The sequence below is a fragment of the Astyanax mexicanus genome, chromosome 19, assembly GCF_023375975.1.
Source record: "Astyanax mexicanus isolate ESR-SI-001 chromosome 19, AstMex3_surface, whole genome shotgun sequence".
NCBI lineage: Eukaryota > Metazoa > Chordata > Actinopteri > Characiformes > Acestrorhamphidae > Astyanax > Astyanax mexicanus.
The window spans coordinates 17448147-17472353 of NC_064426.1; the positions used below are offsets into that span (position 1 = coordinate 17448147).

The following is a 24207-nucleotide window of genomic DNA, read 5'->3' on the forward strand; positions in this document are numbered from 1 at the left end:
TTGTTAAGCATTGTAATGGTATATTTAGACAAATATTTAATATTTTTTTATAAGAAGGTTAAGATGGTAAAAGTATCCCCAAACAAAGAATCACCCACATACAACCACAGTTCATAATCCCACATTAAAATCCACCATATGTTACAGCTTGATCACCGGGAGAGGTAACCATTGGGCAAAGAATGCCACACAAGCCAGTTTCAAGCCAGTAGACCAGTTAGAACAAGGCACATGTTCTCTCCTACAGTTTTGTGATAACACACTTTACCTACATTTTGAATAACCAAACCATGTAAGGTCTTATCAGCACATATGTACAACACGTGGATGTGCGCAGAAATGACAGGTCATTACAGAGTACCTAATCGGAACAGAGCCTATCTACCCAGAGTTTATTCTGTCTCATTGCTCTGCTACTCAACGAACTATATGACCTTTTATCTGAGCTAATGTCCACTACTTCATTCACAATGTGAAACAATCTACCTTTACAGCAATGCAATAGACTGCATATTACTATACCTGCAGTGTCCTGTACAGTTTATCTGGTACACTAAATTTGTTCCTCAACTCATCGGCATTTCATCAGAAACACCTATCATACTGGTACATTTTATGGGTGAACAGCTACTCACTGCAGTCCTATAGCGTATTAGGTACACTGGAGTCCCTTTTATTGAAAGACAGTTTAAAAATTGGCTGGTAAATTGTAACAACAGATGAACTCCAGTTCTACAGTCACACAGTTGCTGCTTCTGATGAAATTGCCATAAATTTTAGAAAGAACATACTGTAGATCAGCCCCTTTAACCAAACTATAACCCTAAATAAGAAGCATTTTGTCAATTGTCTCTGGTCTATTCCCTGTAATGTACAGCTGTTTAAGCAGGTTCAGTTTAAACAGGTACAATTTGAGCACATTTGTGTAAACCATGCTTTACAAAAAATAATTGCTACTGAAAGTTAGCATTCTAAAGAAATTTACTGCAAGTTAAGTGCGTCATACGGAAAAGTGGAGTGTGCACTGTGCACTTGTGCCTTTTTTTACAGTTTGATTAGTTGCATTGTGATTATCTTTATATAAAATAAAAATAGCATTAAAAACAGATGCCTATGTCACAGACTATTTTCTTGAGCCCGACCTGACCCGTGGAAAGTGGTGGGAAATTTCGAATCGGGTCGGCTTGGGTTCGGGCAGAGAATCTAAGCTCTAGTAAGAGGTGTAACATGCTCCTCTAGTTAAAAAAAAAAAAAAAATAGGCTAATACTGCCTACAAACACTAGTGTGGTAGTGTGAGGATGAGTGGTCAGGAAGCTACTGGAGGGAGGCATTGATGAGACGTAAAAACAGGTAAGTCTATCTTTTTTTACTAAGTGTTTATTGTGACAACATCAAAAATAGAAGCACACAAAAAAAAATGAAATATACAATATATACACTATTTAATCTGGCAGAAGTTCAAGGTGGGATAGCTGATCCCACCTTCAAGATACCTATGCATCTTTACCAAAGTGCTTCTGACCCATCCAACTCTCATCGGCATACCTGTCTCGCTCAAACCAGTGTGTTCCCCTTTTAGTGTGCCCACCTGCCTTTAAATGCCATTAGCCCTACCCAGACTGAACCAACAGGTAATTACTTTGCAGGCAGGTAGACAAGTCAACTGTCCAAACTGTTATTTTACATTATATACATATATACATGCCTCGTCTTAAATGTCAGAGGTCTCTGGATTCTACCATTTAGGTGTGGAGCTACTTTGAGCCTGGATAACGATGTGAAAAGCAATTTATTTATTTTACATGCTTAAAAACTTGTATAAAAAATCTAGAGAACTTCAAAATTATGCAAACAAATCAGAAAACTGGATGTACACACATTGTTTCAACATTTCAGCCTAGAATTATAACATCATGCACACAACATCCTGCTTTGTATTGTTATTCTGTCCTGGACTGGTTAAACCGGACTGCAGTGCAACAACACATACTGTGCTAAGATAATAGCAACTCCAATTACACTACATAGCTTCCCTGCTGGATTTTTGAGAGAGTTGAGAGATTTTGGTGTGTGTTTACAGGGGGATGAGATTGTTTACTGGTTACAGTCTAAACCTAGTGGTTGTTAGCAACTTTCATATTAGAGGTCATTATTATTATGTACTATAAATATAATTATCCATTATCCATCCAATAATCAGCATAATGTAAATACTAGCAGCTCAAGACATGTTTACAAAATAAAATATAAAAAATTGAATGTAAAATTCATAGGAATAGGAAATTCTATTGACATGTACAGCTCTGGAAAAAAATAAGATAGCACTTCAGTTTGTGAATCAGTTTCTCTTATATTTATTGGTATATGTTTAAGTAAAATGAACATTGTTGTTTTATTCTATAGACTACGGAAGGCTAGAAATGGCTCGAAATGGCTGAAATAACAAAAAAGATGCAGAGCTTTCAGACCACAAATAATGCAAAGAAAACAAGTTCATATTCATAAAGTTTTAAAAGTTCGGAAATCAATATTTAGTGGAATAACCCTGGTTTTTAATCACAGTTTTCATGCATCTTGGCATGTTTTCCTCCACCAGTCTTACACACTGCTTTTGAAAAACTTTATGCCACTCCTGGTGCAAATATTCAAGCAGAAGATTATCCATCTCACTCTTGATTATATTCCAGAGGTTTTTTAATTTCGTAAAATTTTAAAAACTTATAATTTCTTATTTTTTTCCCAGAGCTGTATATATGTTATTGTACTCCCTCATTTTAATGGGGGCCTGGCTGATATAACCCACCCCAGGGGTCGACTGACCTGAGGAAAAGGGCAGCAGTTGTATTCTCCAGAAGACAGGACCTGGCAACATGTATGTTTGTCCCCACAGAGCTGTTGATTCGGACACTGTGTGCCAGTCACCAGGCCCAGCAAGGCCAGGGCCACCATTAGCTTCAGCATCTGTGTGAAAACAAAGAGCAGATCCGTTTACTAAAACACTCTACCCAAAAAGACGTTTAGGAAATATGCAAATATGCTCAGATATATTTATAGAGATCACAAAAGTTCCCTTTTATTACACTTCAGTGTGCATCAGTCTGCCTTCCTTTTTTTCACAGTATCACTTCCTCAACTATCTCCAGTGACAGGGAGATCACAGAGGGTCAGCTGATTACATTTATAAACACTTTTGCAATGCACTTTCACTTCACCTACAGCCAAAAGCAAGGCATCTTTCATAGATTGATTTCATATCAGTTTTTAGGTTAGAGCGGTTAGAGCCTTAAAGGACTTTAAAAGGTCACAGAAATTGACTATACGATCAATGCATTATTTAATTTTTACAGAAATGCTTTTCATTTTATATACAATGCACAGTGGATTAGATCTGAATATATCTAATACCAGTGTCAGAGTGTTTAGGTGATGCTGAATTACTGCATTAAATATCTGACAATATTTTTTATGATCATGATAAATTACGTCACAGTACCAGTATGAAGGAACACATAAGGAATCATGTTGTAAACTTAAAAGTGTAAATGAGTTCAAAATAATCTGTGCTGTTAACTTGCGGTTTCTGAGGCTGGTAACTTTGATGAACTCATCCTGTGCAACAGAGGTAAATCTTGGTCTTCCTTTCCTGGGGTGATCCTGATAAGAGCCAGTTTCAACATAATGTTTTTGATGGTCTTTGCGACTGCACTTGAGAATACTTTCAAAGTTTTAGAAATGTTTTCAGACTGACTGACCTTTATTTCTTAAAGTACTTTTTGCTTTATTTAGTTGAGTAGTTCTTGCCATAATATGGATTAAGACATTACTTAAGTAAGGCTATTCACTGTATACCTGTAACTCTACCTCTTAACAACACAACTGATGCTCTCAAACACATCAAGAGAGCAAGACATTTAGGTAAATAACTGTTGACACTCCAGCACAGCTGTTAACTGAATGCTACCTCATAAAGCTGACTGGGAAAATGCCAAGAAGTGCAAAGAGTTGCTACTGGAATCTTAAATATAAAACATATTCTGGTTTGTTTAACTTAAAACAGGGATATCAACATCTGAGCACAAGTGCTATGGGTGGGAAGTTCCTCATAAAATTCCCCTTTTGGGTTTCGGCTACTTTCTAAATGACTAACACACAATGAAGGTCATTGGGGATACAATGACAGATAAAATGCCATCATTGTCTATTGATAAATATTATATAAATGTTTTTTTTTATTTGTAATGCTGATCCAGGTGGATTTATACAGAACTAATTTAACAATTTCAAATCTATTGAACTGCAAACAGCTGCTGCATCCTTCAAAACACTGTCAATTCACTTACTGTTAAAAGCATGAGAAAGTGGATCTTCAGGAGCACCAGGAGCACTTCTGGGCAAAATGACAAGCAATTTCTCCCACAGGCACCTAGTTATCCTGTACAAGAGATGTTCTGTATTATACAATGCAGTCAAAATAATAAAAGCACTGCTAAGGTAAAAAAGAACTACTAGACTATAAAAAAACACATTTCAGTAAATTGTATATTGTTTAATTGAAGCTAATAATGTTTATTTAACACTGTGGGTGTTACATTATAACACTAAAATTAACACTGACAAATGCACTAGTGTTAAATGTAGCGTGTAATAGAGGATGGTTAAGTTGCAAAGCAAAAAATAAAAGTCAAATATGTATTAAATAAAATATAAAATGTAGGCTAATTAACATAAAAAGGAAGCAAATAGCTTAACCCAACAACTAAATAAATTTAAACTAGGTTTATTTACCATTAAAATATATAAAAAATGACTATTTCAGTTATCAAACCCTTCATGAACCTGTGGAGTGAATGATGTTCAGTAACAGCAGGAACTGAATAAAGAGCACACTGTTTACATATCAAACGAGGATGTAGCTCAGCCTACTTACTCAATGAACCAAAACTCTGACAGATAACGTATAAATAAAAGTATTAAGCCTACGTTTACAGGGTTAGAAGCGAAAGCTGGAGTAATATGCGTGTGTTCTCACCTGGTTCTCACTCCTCTGGCGTCTCTGGAGAATATAAAATTAATGGGGCTGCGAATACAGTTAGTATCTCCCTCTAAGCCCCGCCCACCAAATCCGCAGCGCGCTGATTGGTCCACATGGCAGTCAAGCAAGCAAGTAGGTAGTGCAAAAGATTTCATTTTAATCATTTTATTGCACTTTTCTTAGAATTTTCTTACGCAAATTTTCGTCCTGTGAATATTAATGAATTTATAAAATAAGTAAACCGAGTTTGTTTTTAATTAATTTATAATCAATTTCTTTTGAATTTAATTTAATTTCCATTTACTGTTAGTTCACTGTAGTTCACACCTATCACTGTGGAAAATAATGTATTATTTTACACCAAAGCTGTGAAAGCTGTGTGATTTCACAGAAGCTCCACTGAAGCGCTATAGTGAAAGTCAGTCATGAAGGGAATTTTCCAAGACTGACACTGATAGTTTTATCTTATTTGTTCAGGTTATTTTTTTGCTGTAAAATGCTCCTGACAAAAAGGATGTTTCAGATGGAGCTGTGCAAACAAACCATTCCTGAAGATGGATGAGGTGAAGCAGCTGATATTCAAATTTTAACACAAGCGTTCACTCCAAGAGTTCAAGGTATCATGACTGATATGAAACTGACATCTAGTCTAAACCAGTGAAGAACTGAAGAATAGGCCCACACACACGCCTTTTATATAGTGTACAAAGCGTTTAAAAGGTTAAAGGAGAATGTTTCAGCATTTAGCAACTTAGGGTTTGAGATGAACCTACAGTACCAGTTAAATTTTTGGACACACCTTATCATTCAATGTTTTTCTTTTTTCCCTACTTTGTAATTGAATACTGAAGTCATCCAGACTATGAAGGAACACATAAGGAAGTAGAGTTTAAAAAAGTGTTGATCAATCCAAAATACAAGGTGAAGCATTTAGGTGCTCTTATATCTGGGGTGCTGTTAACTTGCAGTTTCTGAGGCTGGTAAGTCTTACTCTTCCTTTCCTGAGGCGATCCTGATGAGAGCCAGTTTCATCTTTACTTTTTTGATGGTCTTTGTGACTACACTAGAGGATAATTTTTTTAAGCTCTTTTTTTTTAATTCTTTATTTATTCAGGCAAGTCATTAGGAACACGTTCCTTTTTAAAATAGCACCCTGCCAAGTGGCAAAAAGAAAAAAAACACACAAGTGCAACAGAAAATGACAAAAATATATACAGACAATATCAACAACATTTCTCATTCAAAATTTCCAAGACAGATTTCTTAAAAGCTGTCTTAAGCCCTATCCGGATGGGATTTATATCTCAGGGGGTCCTGGGGTATTTTTATTAGTTTTGTATGGGGGATCCTCTGTGATTTTACCGGAACAACCATGTATGTGTTTTTTGCTGAACTCCGTGGTCCTCTGGTAATTTTAGTTCTGTCTGGACCTACATCTTTAAGTTTCATCTCCTTGCCTTTAATAAAATAGCTATTTGTCCACTCCCATGCACCGTAATTACACTTTGTGTACGGGTTTCCCAACAGCGTGTGGAAACACAACAGCGAGTGGACATGGAGGAGCTACTGAACACGATGTCATGTGACAGAGAAAGCCAAAAAACTCACTAGTCCTCCTGTTTTTTCACTGAGTAAAAGTGTGTAATATTTTCACATTGTCTCCCTGGGAAACTAATCCCGTCCAGATAGGGCTTTAGAAATAAAATGATGCAATTTTCATGTTTTTTTTACAGCAAGATTCAGTCTTTGGATGCAGCAGCTTGAAATGCTGACAAACCATGTACTGTATTCATCATGATACGCTAAGCAAATGGCAAGTATGTAGCGATGGGCAACTTACAGCAGAGTAAAATGTATTCATACCCCTTGAACTTTTTCACATTTTGTCATCTTACAACCACAAACTTAAAAGTATTTTATTGAGTTTTGTTAAATTATATACCAACACAACATAGCACATAATTGTGAAGTGGAACAAAAATTAATAAAATAAAAATCTGAAGTGTTGAGCCCCCCTGTATCAATACCTAGTAGAGCCACCTTTCACCTTGCACCTTTCACTGCAGTTATAGCTGCAAGCCTTGTGGCACATGGAGCTTCCTATCAACTCTGACCAGCTTCCCTTTTCCAGCTGAAAAAAAGAAGCATCCCCACAGCATAATGCTGTCAACACCATTGACCAGTACATGTTTTGAAATGTTAAATACACAAGTTATTAGATTCAGAGCTAAAACAAGATTAAAAAATATGTTTAATTTGAAAGATTTACAACAAGCAAGTGGCACCCATTTGGTGGAATGGCCCTAAAATAAAATATTTATGAATTTATGAATATGAACTTGTTTTCTTAGCATTATTTGAGGTCTGAAAGCTCTCTCTGCATCTTTTTTTGTTATTTCAGTCATTTCTCATTTTCTGCAAATAAATGCTCTAAATGACAATATTTTTATTTGGAATTTGGGAGAAATGTTGTCCACAGTTTTTAGAATAAAACAACAATGCTAATTTTGCTCGAACATACCGTGGTGAAAAAAGATACTTAATTGTCCTTAAAACATATTGAGAAATGTCTAAGTATGCTGTAAATAGATTTATTGTCACGTCTGGTGCTGTTAGCTCCTCTGTCCCTTCCACACCCAGCTCTAACGGAGGTTCTCAGGTCAACAACTACATTACCCAGAATGCACCACCCGCTGACTCACCTGATCACGTGACACCTCACCTGAATACTGATTACTGGCACTATAAAAGAGCACTCCACACAAACACCCACGCCGCGTATTGTAGGTTCTCCTCTTTACAAAGCGTTCTATATCTCTTGTCTCAGTTTATCTTGTGTATGACCTTGCCTTTGTTTTCTCGATGCCGATTATTGCCTTTGCCTCTGATATTGGATTGCTTGTGTATTACCTGGACTGTGTTTTCACTACTGCCTCTTGGATTACCTCTGACATTGGATATCTCGTGTATGAACTCTGGACTGTCTCTCGTTTATGGTATGGTTTTGTCTACATTGCTCTGGTTTCTGGTGATTAACTGTTTTCTGTATCAACCACGTATTACATCTGTTTATTTTTATAATAAACATATATTTTTATCAGTATCTGCACGTGTCTGCAATTCTGTGCTCATCATGACATTTATGTACTTACTTAAAATATCTGTGCTAAAAAACATTTTTTGTTTTTACTTTTTAAAAAGTACAATATGGTGTATTAAAAAATAGACTACTACGAAGTGCAATTTTAGTTTAATGTAATTAAATATACTTCTAAAATACTTATTTTCTAAATATACTTTTGTACAGTTTTAGTAAAGTGTGTTAAACACATCTGTTACAGTAGTTCACTTAAAGTACAATGTATCATATAACTTTTTAGAATGTAAATTAAATTACTACTACTTATTAAAAATAATTAAAGTAAATTTGTAACACGCTAAAAATTGTACTAAAGTATATTTAAATATATTTTTATACACAACAAATATACATATATAATATATAAATATATAAAAGTATGCTACTTACAAAAGACAGGAACAAGAAGCATATTTGTACTCTAATGTAAATTAATTAACATAAATTCTTAGTACATTCCTAATATACCTGGTGTATAATAGTAATACAGATGTAATACTGTATCATAAAATGTATTATAATTTTACTGTAAGCTAATTTAAAACATGGGGTTACATACATGAAGTAGTTAAAATGTTAAAATGTTACTTAAGTATATTTAAAATAGTTCATATAATATATTTTTAGTACAGTTAAGTACACTTAGCACACTTAAATAAGACATTTGTACTTTTTATACAATTTAAGTATAATAAGTACTAAATAAAGTTGTTTCATACTAACAACTAATAATAACTAATAATAACGCTTAGTATACTTTAATCACCTTTTTTTTTACTAGGGTATACCTATAAATAGCAAAATCAGAGAAACTGATTCAGAAACTGAAGTGGTCTCTTAATTGTTTTCCAGAGATGTATATAATTTATTTAACTACACATTTTTAAAAATACATATTTATTGTCTCACTTGTGGTATTATAGATTTTATATACTTGGAGTTGAAATAGTATTAAACCCCTCAGCGTGACGTCATTCCTGCGCAGCTCCCTCAGATACAGTAAACGAAAGCGAAACTGAACGCGGCTCAGACTCTCGGTAAGTTCCCGCTGTTTACTCTGCTTTATTAAAGGATTATTCTGGTTTTGTTATTCTGGTTTAAAAAGGTAAAGAGAGTTACCCTGTGTAGTACCCGTTGATTTATTTTACTTTATTTTAGTTTAAACTGAGGAGAAACAGCCGGAGAGAAGCAGCAGCAGCAGCAGCAGATTTAGCCCGAGTGAAAGGAGAGACTGAACGGTAAGGTGTAACAGTGTGTGAGGGATATTGGTATTATCTAAATACTGTTTTTAATCAGCTAAATCTGTGTGTAAGAGGTCAGTTTTGGCCATATTAAGGCTTTAGACTCGATCTTTTGGCTTTATTTATAGTACACAGGTGATTTTGGTGATTTCCTGTTTAGCCTGTAGTTCTGCTTTGTTGTGTTGTGTTGTGCTCTATTTACTTTCTTTTTCTTTCACACTGTTTTACAGAGTGTTTCTGTGTGTCTCAGCAGTTATTATCTTTCATAAACATCATATATCTTTGTTAAATCTTATATTTTAACGACTTAGACTCAGAATCTGTTCCTTTATTGTGTCTTTTAGGAGGATTACCTGCTGTCAAAGATGTCTGATGAGGTAAAGGAGCAAAGATCATAAAGGCACCATATACAGTAGTATGAAAACGTCTGGGCACCGCTGATCATTTTCATCATTTTCCTTTATAAATCATTGGTTGTTTGAATCAGCAATTTCAGTTAAATATATCATATAGTAGGTGAACACAGTGATGTTTGAGTAGTGAAATAAAGTTTATAGGATTTACAGAAAGTGTGCAATACTTCTTTAAACACAATTAGACAGGTGCATAAATGTAGGCACCCCAACATAAAAATTACATCAATATTTAGGAGATTCTTCTTTTGCAGATATAACAGCCTCTAAATGCTTCCTATAGCTTCCAGTGAGAGTCTGGCTTCTGGTTGAAGGTATTTTGGACCATTCTTTACAAAAAAAATTCAGTTCAGTCATGTTTGATGGTTTCCGAGCATGAACAGCCCGCTTAAAATCACACCACCTTTAACAAGATTCCCAATACCTGCACTGGCCCAACAGCATGATGGAACCACCATCAAGTTTTACTGTGAGTTGCCAGTGTGTATCATGCGATGCTGTGTTCTTTTTCCACCATACATACCGCCCTCCATATAACTCAATTTTAGTTACATCAGTCCACAGCACCTCATTCCAAAATGAAGCTGACTTGTCCAAATGTGCTTTAGCTTTAGCATACCTCAACCAACTCTGTTTGTGCTCAGAAAGGACTTCTTCTGCATTACTCTCCCATACAGCCTCTCCTTGTGTAAAGTGTAATGAATAGTATAATGATGCACAGTGACATCATCGGCAGCAAGATGATGTTGTAGGTGGTCTGTGGGTTGACTATGACTGTTCTCATCATCCTTCTCCTCTGCTTATCTGAGATTTTTCTTGACTAGAGCTGTGCCTGTGGTCTTCTAGTTCCTCACTATGTACGTCACAGTTAAAACTGGCTGAGATTTTTTTGTACTCTTCAACTTCATTTTACTTCTCAAACATCACTGTGTTCGTCTGCTATATGAAATATTTATCTGAAATTGCTAACGTGAAACAGCAATGATTTAAGAAGGAAAATCATTACATTTTTAGGAGTGCCCAAACTTTTTCATACCACTGTATACAGCTGTGTGCAAATGATTTGGCTCTCGTGTTCAAATGATGTGTGTGTTTTATGTACCAATCCTGAAAGTATGGCATTTGTCCTCGCATTATTATTGATTTACTGTATTCAATATAATAAATAGAAAATGTGCCATGTTCTTTATAGATTTTATGGTTGATATTTTTGTGGAATTCATGGAATAAACAGAACCTGTGGGTCAAAAACAGTTGAGATGGGTCTGTAGAAGATGAACTTTTTCTATACTAAAAAAGTTGAGCTGCTGTGCAAAATTAGGTCAAATAAATGCAATGATTTGCACATATCATATACTCACATGTTATTCACAATAGAACAATGAGCACATATCAGGTAATGAAAAAGATATGCTTTGCCGTTTAATAAAAATCATGAACTCATTTAGAACTTGACACATCTCAGCGACAAAAAATCTCAAAAAAGTTGGGACATGGTCAAAAAAGGCTGTTAAAGTAATTGGTTCTAAAAAAACAGCTAGAGCTTGTTAAAGCATGAGGCGGAGTCTCTCAGAAGCAAAGTTGTCCAGATGTTCACTACTCAAGGGACAGAGCATACAGTTATTTATTGTTACATATTTTATGCTGGTGATCTTCAGGCCATCAGGCAGCACTGCATTAAAAGCAGGCATGATTCTGTACTGCAACAAATCCAGAAATCATTGTCTGTTTGCTCTGCAATCCACAAATGCAAGTTAAAGCTGCATCATGCAAAGACAAAGCCATATGTCAACACACTCCATAAACACTGCCGCCTTCTCTGGGCCAAATCTCATTTCAAATGGACTGAGGCAAAATGAAAAACAGTACTGTCGGATGATTTAACAATTTGTTTGGGAAACCATGGACGCTGTGTTCTGTGAACTCAAGAGGAAAGGAACCAGTTTGTTTTCAGCACATGATTCAAACAATGGCATCCATCATAACAGCATGGCTCTGCAGGAGTAGAGTCTGGGTGTTAAAATGACCTGCCTGTACTCTGGACCTTTTAACTAATAAAACAAAGACGTGCATCATAAAACACAAAAATTTGGCAAAAAAGAGCCAGGACTGTTTAGCAGCTTGAATTCCACAATCAGACAAGAATGGGACAAAAATGAGTTAACGTTGATCATGAAATGGTAAAATGTTTAATTTTCAGCATTTGATATGTGTTTATAAGATTTATATTTGACAAGCATGTAATTTTTTTGTAATAAAATCAGAAATGGATGTAGAAAAGACGTCTATTTAATGGAACATCGTGGTATGCTTTGTTTCATGTCAGGAATATGAAAAAATTGGAAATGAAGATTTAACCAGCCTTTTCAAGGAGATCAATATGCTCAAGGTAAGTGATTCCTCTCATAAATCTGAACTGTGAAAATGAATGATGGCTGTAACTTTTAGGTACTTAAACCATCACACACATCATAAAGTTTTTCTTGTAATTACAAGAATGATATAAAGACATGCAGAGATATAAATGCACACATTTAGAACTGTTTATTAGTCACAGAAAACAGAAATAAGTGTTTTATGTTGTTCATTTATGTCATTCTGTAGAAGCAGCATGACAACCTGCTGAGGGAACAGAGGATGCTGTCTGAGGGCAGGGACAGTAACATCAGGTTTACTCAGGAGTTCAAGCAGCGAGCTGTGAAAATGAAGAAGAACCTGGACGAGGAGGAGAAGAAGAATGAGGACGCAGTGAAGAAGGAGCAGGTCAGAAACTGAGCTAACAATTTAACTAGACAAGACAAGACCATAACATACTGTGATGAACACACAGATGGAATGCAGTCTTCACCTTTAACCCATCTATGCAGTGAACATACGAATACACACTAGTGACATATAGTGAGCACACATGTCCAGAGCGGTGGGCGTCCATTGCTGCCGTGCCTGGGGAGAAGTGACTGTTAAGGGTCTTGCTTAAGGGCCCAATAGTGGCAGTTTGCCAAACACCAGTAAACACCAAAAAATCTGTAATCAGTAACCACTGAGTCACCAGGTATTAATCTACAATGGCTTTGCCTATAGCTTTTCCAGTGCTTCAAGGCTAAGACACCAAGTAAGAAAACTAGTGCAATCAGATTAGCTTCCTGGTACTGCACTATCCCTTTATGGGTAACATTTGCATGTGCATTATAATCACCACCCCACCTCATCCCCAACTCCCAAACTCATGCCAGAAATTTTGGATAGAGCACCATCATTCCAGAAAGCTTCTCATGGGTGAATGTTAGCCAGTGCTAGAATAATTTCCTTAAAAAAGTGTTTTGAGCTCTACTGTCAAATAAGTTAAATTAATTACCAGTTATAAGTCCATGTAAACTTCAGTATAGTTGGTAGTCACTTTAATACGTGTCCTGCTGGACACATGGACAGAAGAAGTTGTGGTAATGCTTCATGTAACTCAGAGGAAGACCATCCAAACCCTCACTCTTACAGCACTGGTAACATCATGAGATGTGATGGAGTCTTATCTAAGTTGGGCTACACTGGGGAGATAACTGGGGAGGGGGTTAATATATGAAGTCTTTACACAGTTCTGATCTTCTTCCCCTCCCTGCAGGAGAAGCTAGAAGGTATAAAGCAGGAGAACCGAAAGCTGAAAGAGGAAATCTGGAGTATGGAACAGAAATTGAGGACTATGGACGAAGACAATAAGAGCCTGAGGCAACAGACTGAGGTTTGTCATGATAATGAAGATTAAGAAATGTGTGGGCGTGAGAAATTTTTGAATTTGTTAACAACATTTAACTAAAAAAAAAACAGTTAAACCCTTACAATGTTCTTCACACTTACACATCTGAACCCAAATGTGGTCCTTCTGTGACATCACTTAAAGAACCATTTTTAGCAACTTAATTGTTGAAAGTGTAAAGAGAATTAATAATCAGCATTTTTCATGGCTGAACATTGTTCTCCAGGTGTCCACTGCAGTGCCGGAGAAGAAGGTAGTATTTAATGGAGATGTGGCAAATGGAGCTCATGCTTTGAGCTTTGACATGAAACCCCGTATCGTGTTCCCAATGGAGGGAGGAACTGCGCTCATCACCTTCGAGGAAGAAGAAGGTATGAAGATTGTACAGCATAGAATCATTTTATGATTATAAATTTGTTATATTTATAAAATAGTATTTTTACATAAGAAGATAAATAAAAATATTGAATTTCAATTGAAGTGAATGTATGATCCCATTTTCAAAAATTATTATTTACAATAGATTATAAAAACTATTGTTCTTTTTTAGAACAATAGATCAGATGTACCCGTCCCAGAAAGTGAAGCATTTTACCATTTCATGAAAACATGAACTCATTTACAACTTACTGGCAGCAACACATCTCAAAAAGGTTAAAACAGAGGGCAACTAAATAAATGAAGGAATAAATAAAGTAATAAGCTGGAGGCGCAATTCGAAACTAACATCTATAATACATTGTATTATAATTTTTTTTTGATTTTACTAAATTAAAAATCTCTGTAATATAATAGAGAGGAAGATGGATGATCACAAGCCATCAAACCCAAGCTGAACTGCTTGAATTTTTGCACCAGGAGCGGCATAAAGTTTTTCAAAAGCAGTGTGTAAGACTGGTGGAGGAGAACGTGCCAAGATTCATGAAAACTGTGATTAAAAACCAGGGTTATTCCACCAAATATTGATTTCTGAACTCTTAAATCTTTATGAATATGAACTTGTTTTCTTTGCATTATTTGAGGTCTAAAAGTTCTGCATATTTTTTGTTATTTCAGGCATTTCTCATTTTCTGCAAATAAATGCTCTAAATTACAATATTTTTATTTGGAATTTGGGAGAAATGTTCAATGTACGATGTTCATTTTACTCAAACATTTACCTTTAAATAGCAAAATCAGAGAAACTGATTCAGAAACTGAAGTGATCTCTTATTTTTTTTCCAAAGCTGTATATATATTTAGAGAAACTGGAGAAATCATTGTGCCTTAGAGGACCCGCAGATGGAACTGCGTTCAGTTTGGATTATTTATATTGATCCATTCATCATGAAATTTTGACACAATGTGAAAAAAAAACTTTCAGTTTCACATAATGTCAATTTGTGACATTTTAATATCGGTCAACATACCAATTAGAACGATGGCCTGGAAAAAGGCCAGATGCAGTTGCTGGTAACTTTAAACTTCATATATTTGTTAAACTAGTGGTTGAATAGTGGATCAGTCCTTTATTACAAAGTAGAGATTTTATCGATTAATTTGAATTTACAGTTAAGGACGATGTGTTTTTATGAAAATCGATTTTCTCTAAGTTTTAAGTCCAGCAATTTGTCTATAATAGGTTTGACAATAAAGAAAACTTAAGACAGCTAAAAAAAAATTATAAAATAAAAAACTGCTCCTATAACAACATTTAACAACACGGCAAAAAACTGATTTATGTAATTTATGTAAAAATAAAGTTATTTTGAGACGCGACTGCCTATTTAGCAACAGAAGTTGTTCATTTGTTGAAGTTTATTTTCTAACATATTTAGAGTGTTTTTTACTCACTTTTTTCTCTCTCACAATGTTAATCCTTTACAGCTTCAAAAACATGTGAAATTATGAAAATTAGGCGATTACATCATTTAGCGACTTCTAGCGACTTTTAGGAGATTTTAGTAGGGGAAAAAAATCAATTTAAATCGAAAATCAGATTTTTTTTTTTAATCAAAGATTTTTTGGGCCATATCGCCCAGCTCTATTAAAAAGATATTGTAATAGTAATATGAATTTTATTATAATCCTTTTTATTTGAATATAATTAAATTCATTACTATTTTTAGGATAAATGGTAGTGTTTATGTACATAAATGATGTGATAGCAGTATGTAAATTCATTAAGAATGTTACCTCATGGGATGGCTTCGAAACCTCCACACCTGTACAAGTTGTAAGATGTTATCTTGTGAGTGGGGTTGAACACTGATCTGTGTGCTGATTATTAGACTCAAGTGAAAGCTGCCAGCTGGATTGTATAGTTTATTTCTGAAGTCATGTAGACAATTAACATTCCAGTGTCACGTGTTTATGAGGAATAAGTCATAGAAAGCATCAGTCAAGAGACAGCCATACTCACCATGCTCATACTGAAAGCACAGATGGAATGCAGCCGCCGCCTTTAATAGAGCAGTAAACACACAAACACATACACATATACAAACACAGTAATTCTGTAAATAATGTCCCCCATTACCCCCATAGACAGCCCAGTGGGTGGTAGTGATTGTGACTGGCAGCTTCTGGCCAAAATTATAAGCCACACTGACACTTCAGGTCAGTGCAGTGTTCTTTAGCTTCCATGGCAAAAATCACGGGACACGATACTACGATCCTTATCCATGATTTGATATGAGTTCTCCCATTAGATTTTGTAAGAATTGTACTTACATTTAGCAGATGTAAACCATATAAGGGACCTGGATCGCAAACTGTAGAATGTAACCTTACACTGGCAGTCAAAAAGGACTGCTTTAACTTCTTGTAATGCAGTTATTAGCTTTAAATTAAGCAAATAGACAAATAAGAGAGTTTATGAGTATTTATACCCTCTCCTTAAGTCTTTTAGTCTTCGACCATTCGGCCATCTAAAGGGGGGGCAGGGGAAGGAGGAAGTGGATAAATTACATTTTAGCTAATTTATGAAATGAAATCACAGACTGCTACCATATTCCTCAAATGAGTTGTATTTGAATGTTATTATGCAGTTTTCTTATTTGTAGTGTCACTGTTCCCTTCTGTGTTCTTCAGTGGCTGAAAAGATCCTGGCTCTTAGGGAACATGTGGTGGCTCTGGGGGATTGCTCTATTGCAGTGCAGGCCGAGCCGGTGCGCTTCCTGGTACCTGTTGGAGTGGAGGTATGTCACCACCTATTTTAAGGGGAACTTGTAGTTTTTTTTTCTCCATGTCTTTAATTGGTTCTTTGAGCAATGCAATAGAAGAACCATAATAGTTTATAATAGTTTATAATAGAGGTGTGGTTTGTAATTGAAACGTCATCTGATGTAAGAGTTTTTCACCAGCGTGTATATTTCAAATAGTGCTGGGTGGTGTGACCAAAAATGTATATTACGGTATTTTTCAAGATTCTGACGGTTTCGCGGTATATTACAGTATTTTTATTATTTTATTTTATTTATTTTGATTTTTTGCATGACTGGGCTTTAATATAGGTTTGTGAGTTACTGTACTCTTAGGAGTACATATAATATAAAACACTAAGGCTTTAAATTAAGGCTTTGATTAGTATAGGGTTTATCTGTCCCAAGAATTACATAATCATTTTGACAAAATCAGACTTTATTAACAGAAAAACAGCTGAAGAATGTGGACAATAGACCTTAAAAAGAGATATGCCAACAACTTTAACACTTTTCAAAACTAGATATTTTAAATAGTTCAAGCCATTCATAGTTGAAGTTACTAGAGGAATTACAGTATTAAAATCAGCCACAAATACCTTTTTTCTCCAGTTAACAAATACATTCAGTTCAGTGTGCATTAATATTATCCTTTAAGCTACAGGATTGATATATTTAAACAGGGCTATAGTTACTGCTCACCTCACCTACAATAATCCCACAATAATTCACATTTTGGGTGCCCCGTCATAGATAGCTGTTTACAAGCATTTGTTGACAGGCTGCGAGAACTTAAAGTGAAAGAAGCATGTGGACAGGGGCAGTAGAATAATAAAACAGGTTTTTACTCTAATATGACTTAGTTGTGCAGTGCTATGCACTTAGAAGAAATTCTCTACACATCATACTCTTTCATTACAAAATACAGTTTAGATTTGTACTTTGTTGAGTGTGAATCTCACTGACATAACCGCACAGGGTTAACTGTGTGTGTTTTTGTCTCTCTCTGGTTCAGATGGACACTCAGGTGTGCCCGCAGCGTATCCTCGTTTCCGACCTGCCGAAAAAGATGAGTGTGGAAAAGATCCTGGACAAACTGGAGATCCACTTCTCCAAGGGTAGGAACGGAGGAGGGGAGGTGGAGGACATAGATATGCTGGAGGATTCGGGAAACGTGGTCGTCGCCTTCGTAGACAGCACCAGTGCGTAAATGACACAGACACACCCTTACACACAGTGCTGTTCAGTTACATACTACACATACTACACTGTCCCTGTGGCAAACTAGGGTTCAATTCTTTAGTGTGTAAATATATTTCATTCTAAATCATTTCAGAGCATTCTTATTGGTCCATTCATTCAGTTTTCATAGTGTAAAGAACTACTTCCACATTCCCACTATAGCAACATGCTGTAAATATAATTATATATCTTTTAAAATGATTTTTACTTATAATTACTGGTGATTTCTCAAGTTATGAAATATTAAGCATTCTGAATGTTATAATTATACAATATCATAACATATGGCTCATTCTAATAAATATATTTAGTAAAAAATTTAGTAGAACTTAGTATGATAAACCTTATAGTACCACCATTTTGGGCATTAAGAAAAAAACAGCCAGATGGCTTTTATTTTAAATACTTTGATTCCAAACTGATTAGTCCAAATTTATTCCAATTATACATTTTGTCACCTTCACTTAAAAATATTTACCATTTTTCACTGACATAATATGGATCTGGCACTTGTGTTATATTGTGTTAAAAAAAACTGAAATATAAATACTTGTACAGGGTTGGGCAGTATCCACTTTTTTCATATTGTCATACTTTGTTACCGGTGGCAGAAAAGTCCTGTGTTTATGTGTCTACAATACAATCAAATTCCATAAGATTGTTTACAGACTAAGTGAACACTGCACACACATTTAATTCAGTCATACAGTATATGTTTAACCCTGAGTCTGATAATTAAAAAATGTTTAACACAGCTAATCAAAGGACTTCACTTAGCTAACATGATAGCTTACATTCTATTCACCTCGATCTGTCTGACTGAATCTTCACTTATAGTTAAATTTTAGATTTTATTTAGATGTAGTGTTTTATATAGTTAGCTAGGTATCTTGTGTATGTGTAACTATAAGATTGGAACACAACATTATTGCAGAATTCCCCATTTTACAGAGTTCTGTGGTGTTGGGTTCTGAAGCTCACTTATATTATATTAGCTAACAGGCTAGCTGCTAATAGCACAAAGCATAGACTGTATATAAGTACGGACAGGACATCCCCATTCACCCTTATTACAGTGCTTTGAAGCCAAAATATGGCCAAAATTGAAGCTGCCATCTTGCGTGCGCTTGTGCAATAGAGGCAAAGTGGAGACAGAACAGGAGCAGCAGAGGTGTGAGGCGTAACTGCCCAAACCCAGCCCACATGTCCGAGACCCCCTTCACCCCTATTGACGCACAGCCAGCGCGTCAATCACCACATCGCCACACCCCTTTAAATATCATGAAATAACTCCTATAAAACGCAGTAAATGTAAAGAAAAACACTGGGTTTTTTTTTACACAGGCTTGCAGAATGTACAAAACACAACTTCCAAAAAAAAAAATAATTCTGGATGTGTAATTTTAGATTAAAGATTCCGTCATCTCTCATTCAAATGAATAGAAATAGGCGGAGTTAAAAGTTATACTGGAGCCAGCAGAGGGCGTAAGAGACATTTTAGCTGTCATCCTGTCCATACATATATACAGTCTATAGCACAGAGCTGTAGCTAACAGCACAGATCGTGTTCTAGCTAAATGAATCACATGTTTGGAAAATAAAACCAAACCTGGGGGCACACAGTCGAGTTTTGATGTTTGAAGTGTATTTAATTTTCTCTTGTAAAGACTGTAAAGTAAGTGAACCCTTATGTATATATTTGGAGAAGAATTTTTGTTAATGTGGGGTTAAACTCTCTCTCTCTTTCTCTCTCTAGTTGCTAAAGGCCTCACAGATAAACAGATCCATGAGGTGGAGATAGAAAAAGGCAAGAAACACAAAGTGAAGGTGACTCCCTTCCTCAATGGCAGCATCACACTTCTCAAGGTGAGCGAACATCCTGGAGCTGCCTGGATCTCATTTCATCCCTTGCCCCATAGAATTGGCCCAATTCTTGTTGGGATAGTGGGGTTAGGGTACATGGCTCCCCAAACTGAGAGGTATATTAAAAACAGAGGGTTATCAGAAATCACTGACAAGATAGCTGTGCACCTGATAAAAGAAACCAACAAATATAGTACTTTCTTGGTTAAATTCGGATAATCATTGCATTTTGTTGTGTAAAATGGAGTTTCAATGTATTATGTTGCCTTTTTTCATAACAAGCATAAAAAAATGCTAGTGCTACGTTTCGGTTAGTGTTAGTGTTAGCTAGCTAGCTAATTAAATACATTTCACATTCCACCTTAAATTTTGCAAGAAAAGTTACTGAGTCTGCTGCATTTAAATAAATAACTGTTGCATCACCTCTAAATTCCAGCAGTGACGTTATTGAAATGGCAGGGTCGTATACAGAGCACCGTCAGTAGCCTGATAACGAAGCAGCGTTCCTTATTTTATTCATTAATTTTGATTACGTACCGGGTTTTTAAAGGGTCGTCCCATTTTTAATCACTTCCCCTTGAAATTGAATTACATTCTAAAACAAGGGGGAGGGGCACAAATGAGAAAAAGGATTGGGCCTCAGTGTTTTTAAATGATGCACCATTAATTCCACCTCACTATCACACCTGAAACAAATGGCATTACCAAGAATTCAGGTAAAAAGGCCTTAAAGAACCTTTTACATAGGTAAATTGATCCTCTTTCTCATAGAGAAGTGTGAGTGTATCAGGAACATATCACCACACATTTTGCCTGAACATAATCAACAGCAATGCAACAGTCCCTACGATTTTGTATTTTAAATTGGAAGCAGCAGTATTCCTGTGTTGGGAGGGGTTAAATATAGTAATTAATGGTATTAGTGTCTTGGCATGATTATCCCTTTGACGTAGGGGTGGGCGATATGGCTCTAAAATAATATCGCGATATTTCAGGGTATTTTTGCAATAACGATAAACTTGGCGATATAGGAAAACAAAAAAATAATTAAGTAATTTCAGGAATATAGTATAAGAGTATAACAGCATAATCATAATGTGGCAAAATAAATACTATAGCATAAAATAATATAATGCAGCAAAAATATTGCAGAATATTTAGCGCTTGCATATAAACTGCAAACTAAAACAATTATACAATAAATACACTTAAAGCTTCACAGTAAATAATAGACTACTTTTAAGACAGAACATCTCTATTATCACGATATGGATTTTTAATATCACAATATTTCTGCGTCACGATATATTGTATACGATATAATATTGCCCACCCCTACTTTGACGCATAATATATTCATTCTAAAAACAAAGTGGTTTGGCAGGTTTGTTGGATGTAATTTATCCCAGAAATTTGACAGTATTTAATATGTATATAGAAACAAAACAATCTACTCAAAAATACAGAATTTCACACAGCAATTAAAAATATTTTTCCACATGCTCTGTGCACTTACCCAATCTTACCAGAGAGGTCTCCAAAGCCCCAAAACTTACAGACTGTAACTTGATGTGAAATACCAGAGCATCAGCACATCTTCATCATCTTCATCAGCTCTAAATCATTACATATATTAGGAAATGAAATTTTTCCTCTGACCCTCTCCCTGTCATCCTCAGACCTGTAACATAACCTGCAAGAAGACGGTGCTGCTGACAGGAATCCCCGACATCATGGAACAGGACAACCTGCAGGACCAGCTGGAGATCCACTTCCAGAAAACAAACAACAGTGGAGGAGAAGTGGATGCAATCATCTACAACCCTCAGGGCAGGAAGACTCTGGCTCTGTTTGAAGAAGATGCTCCTAAAGACGAGTAGGACCAGTGATAAGAAGGTCTGACTTTAGCCAAACTGTGACAACCTATATATATGCTGATCTTTATGAAAGGCTGGAAGTCTTCAATCCTGTTGAATTTTGAATTATATTGCCCAAAATCATTATTTCTCCTCATATTAATGTATATTGGTAAGTATGATTGATTATTAGACATATGGTGAGTTTTAAATCTGAGACATTTGATCATTGGGTTCTTCAAAAGCAATATATGAGTACAATAAAATATATTAAATAAAATATATATTAATTAGGGATGCATTGATATAAACATCTTTGTCCAAAACCAAAAAGAACAATATATTTGTCCAAATACCAAATATGATTTCACTGTTTTTTCACATCCTCAGTGGGACTGGGAATGTGGGTGATGGGTTTCGGGGGCAACCAAGTGCCTCCATGCCCTAGAGTGCTCTTTATATTGGAAAAATAAGATTTTTGTGGGAACATATTTTTTAAATGTGTGTCCCTAATAAATGATGGTGATGTACCTCCAGATCGAGAAATGTTTATAGAGTTTCCTAATCAGTGCCCTTCTACCCTTTAAGTAGTAAACGGTAAAACTCAAAAGTGCCTTCTGAGCCAACCCTTCCAGAGAGTGTCTTAAAGGATGCCCTTTTTAGTAGAGAAACTGGGATGTGTTGCCCCACGAACAGTCTATTTTCACATCTTGCGCCTGCACATTTTAAATAGAAAAGATGCTTAGAAATATATCTACACCAATGGGCGTGATAGTCTTGAAATGAGGTGTGTTCAGGTACATTTCAGCCATATTGCTATTGTGGCAGAGGAAAACACAGGTGTGCCTCTGACTGATTTGAACCCTGCCAATGGTCAACTATCCGAAGTTCATTGCTATCTTGGCAACACAGGTGGATCGTGCGACACCTCTATTCGTTACACACACACATGGACATGCGTCAGTGCACAAACCCAACTTTTATATTAACTTTTGCGTAAATGACCTGCTTGCACAACTTAACGTGAACGCACAGGTTAGCTTCCTCTGCTGAAAACACAGAAGCACTGCACCATTAAAATAGCAATCTTATAAAGTCAGAGCACACCTGGCTCTTAAAGGTGCCACACTGATTGTTTTATTTCACTTTACGTGATTAATTAAGAGAATTAGTACATGCCTTTTGCACGTTTTAAGCCATGCAAGGCATATATCAGCATCGTCAAGATACCAAAACACACTGACACGCCCTAATTCAAGTTGCACAGTGCACAGTTGAAGTAACTATCAATCATATATTAGTATATTAGATACTAGGTATTATGTCTTATGGCAATATTTAAAATGTTTTAATTTCTTTGTCATTATTCATTTGATCATTTTTCTGGTCCAGGCTTAGTTCTAATTAATTCTCATAATCAGACAGTACTGAAAACTGTCAATATGTTAAGCTAATGCTGGAGAGGAGAGGTCTGTGGGAATAGGGATGAAATGTTTCTTTTTTTTTTTTTAACTTGATGTTTTACACTCATCTGCACGTGTTCAGTGCTTTTCCTGATCCTATACACCAGTCTTAACGCATACTTGAACTTTCGAGGGTTGAGTCAGGTGAAATGATGAGCTGAGCAGTACAGAAGCTCCTTGTCAGGAGGAATCTGAAATTGGTGCACTGATGAATTGTTTTTTTCTGAGCTGTTTGGAGATAATGGACTTGGAGATGTCAGTCAAATGGAGAAAAGAGCAAACCTCATTTATTCATGTACTGTTTATTTTGATTCTGTTTTATGAGCATAAATATGGGGACATTTAGATATAGACGTAAGATAAGAATTGTCAGAATGGATATTAAAATGGCAGTAAATTAAGAATTGATGATGAGCCACCTCATGCATACACATGTATTATATATCAATCTATATTCTTAATAAAGATGTATTATTGACTTACTGTGTAATATGATGCACAATACAGTCTTATTCTCGGAGAAAATGTGTGTGCGTGTGTGTGTATTAATAAGCCTTATTTTAATGCATCCGACAGCACAGACGATTGATCAGGATTTGATTTGATCAAAAATGTAGAAAGTGAAACAGCCTATTAATTTTGGACAATTTAATATATTTTTTGTTTGTTTTAAATAGTTGTATTTTTTTTTATCAAATCTGGCTTGGTGAAAAAGAGCCTTTACCAGTGTTGGAAAAAAAAACTGTTAAGATCCAGTTTAGTTCAGCTGTGAAGTCAAGTTTGTTTTCTAGAAAGTGAACGGATAATAGAGAAAAGCGATGGTAAAAGCCATTTGCTAAAGTTAGCTTTTAGCATAACACCAATGCCTACAGTACCTGCAGAGCTTAATCTCTCTTCTGTTGACACTGACACAAAAACGCTGCAGCCATGAAGTCTGTTTTTTCAGCAACCCATATTCTCATATCTTACATACTCAAGCCTGGAGGTGATTAGCTGCTCTCCAATATCAGCAACTCCATTAGTTCTC

General features: G+C 35.7%; 2 protein-coding genes across 10 annotated transcripts in view; one reads left to right on the plus strand and one right to left on the minus strand.

Annotated features, from left to right (window-relative positions):
* grna (granulin a) overlaps positions 1-5108 on the minus strand; it is a 28133-nt gene extending 23025 nt beyond the window's left edge. For all 9 annotated transcript variants that reach the window (XM_049467857.1, XM_049467853.1, XM_049467858.1 and 6 more), the window contains exons 1-3: positions 5031-5108; positions 4342-4433; positions 2822-2962 (exon numbers count right to left, since the gene is read on the minus strand). In XM_049467857.1, the coding sequence (XP_049323814.1) occupies positions 2822-2962; positions 4342-4353 (153 nt within the window). In that variant the 5' untranslated portion in view covers positions 4354-4433; positions 5031-5108. The remainder of the gene's footprint in view (positions 1-2821; positions 2963-4341; positions 4434-5030) is intronic.
* Positions 5109-9261: 4153 nt separating this feature from the next.
* Positions 9262-23666, plus strand: ifi35 (interferon-induced protein 35). The gene is made up of 10 exons (XM_022672131.2): positions 9262-9410; positions 9758-9790; positions 12153-12215; positions 12431-12589; positions 13443-13559; positions 13801-13945; positions 16647-16753; positions 17772-17958; positions 19755-19864; positions 21541-23666. Exons 2-10 carry the CDS (start codon positions 9779-9781, stop codon positions 21739-21741), a joined length of 1101 nt encoding a protein of 366 aa, XP_022527852.2. The 5' UTR covers positions 9262-9410; positions 9758-9778; the 3' UTR covers positions 21742-23666.
* Positions 23667-24207: the final 541 nt, after the last annotated feature.

Excerpts from the sequence above, each read along its gene's own strand:
- ifi35 (XM_022672131.2), top strand. Across the intron at positions 16,754-17,771 it reads TGGTACCTGTTGGAGTGGAG|ATGGACACTCAGGTGTGCCC; the intron begins GTATGTCACCAC and ends TCTCTGGTTCAG. Across the intron at positions 19,865-21,540 it reads GCAGCATCACACTTCTCAAG|ACCTGTAACATAACCTGCAA; the intron begins GTGAGCGAACAT and ends TGTCATCCTCAG.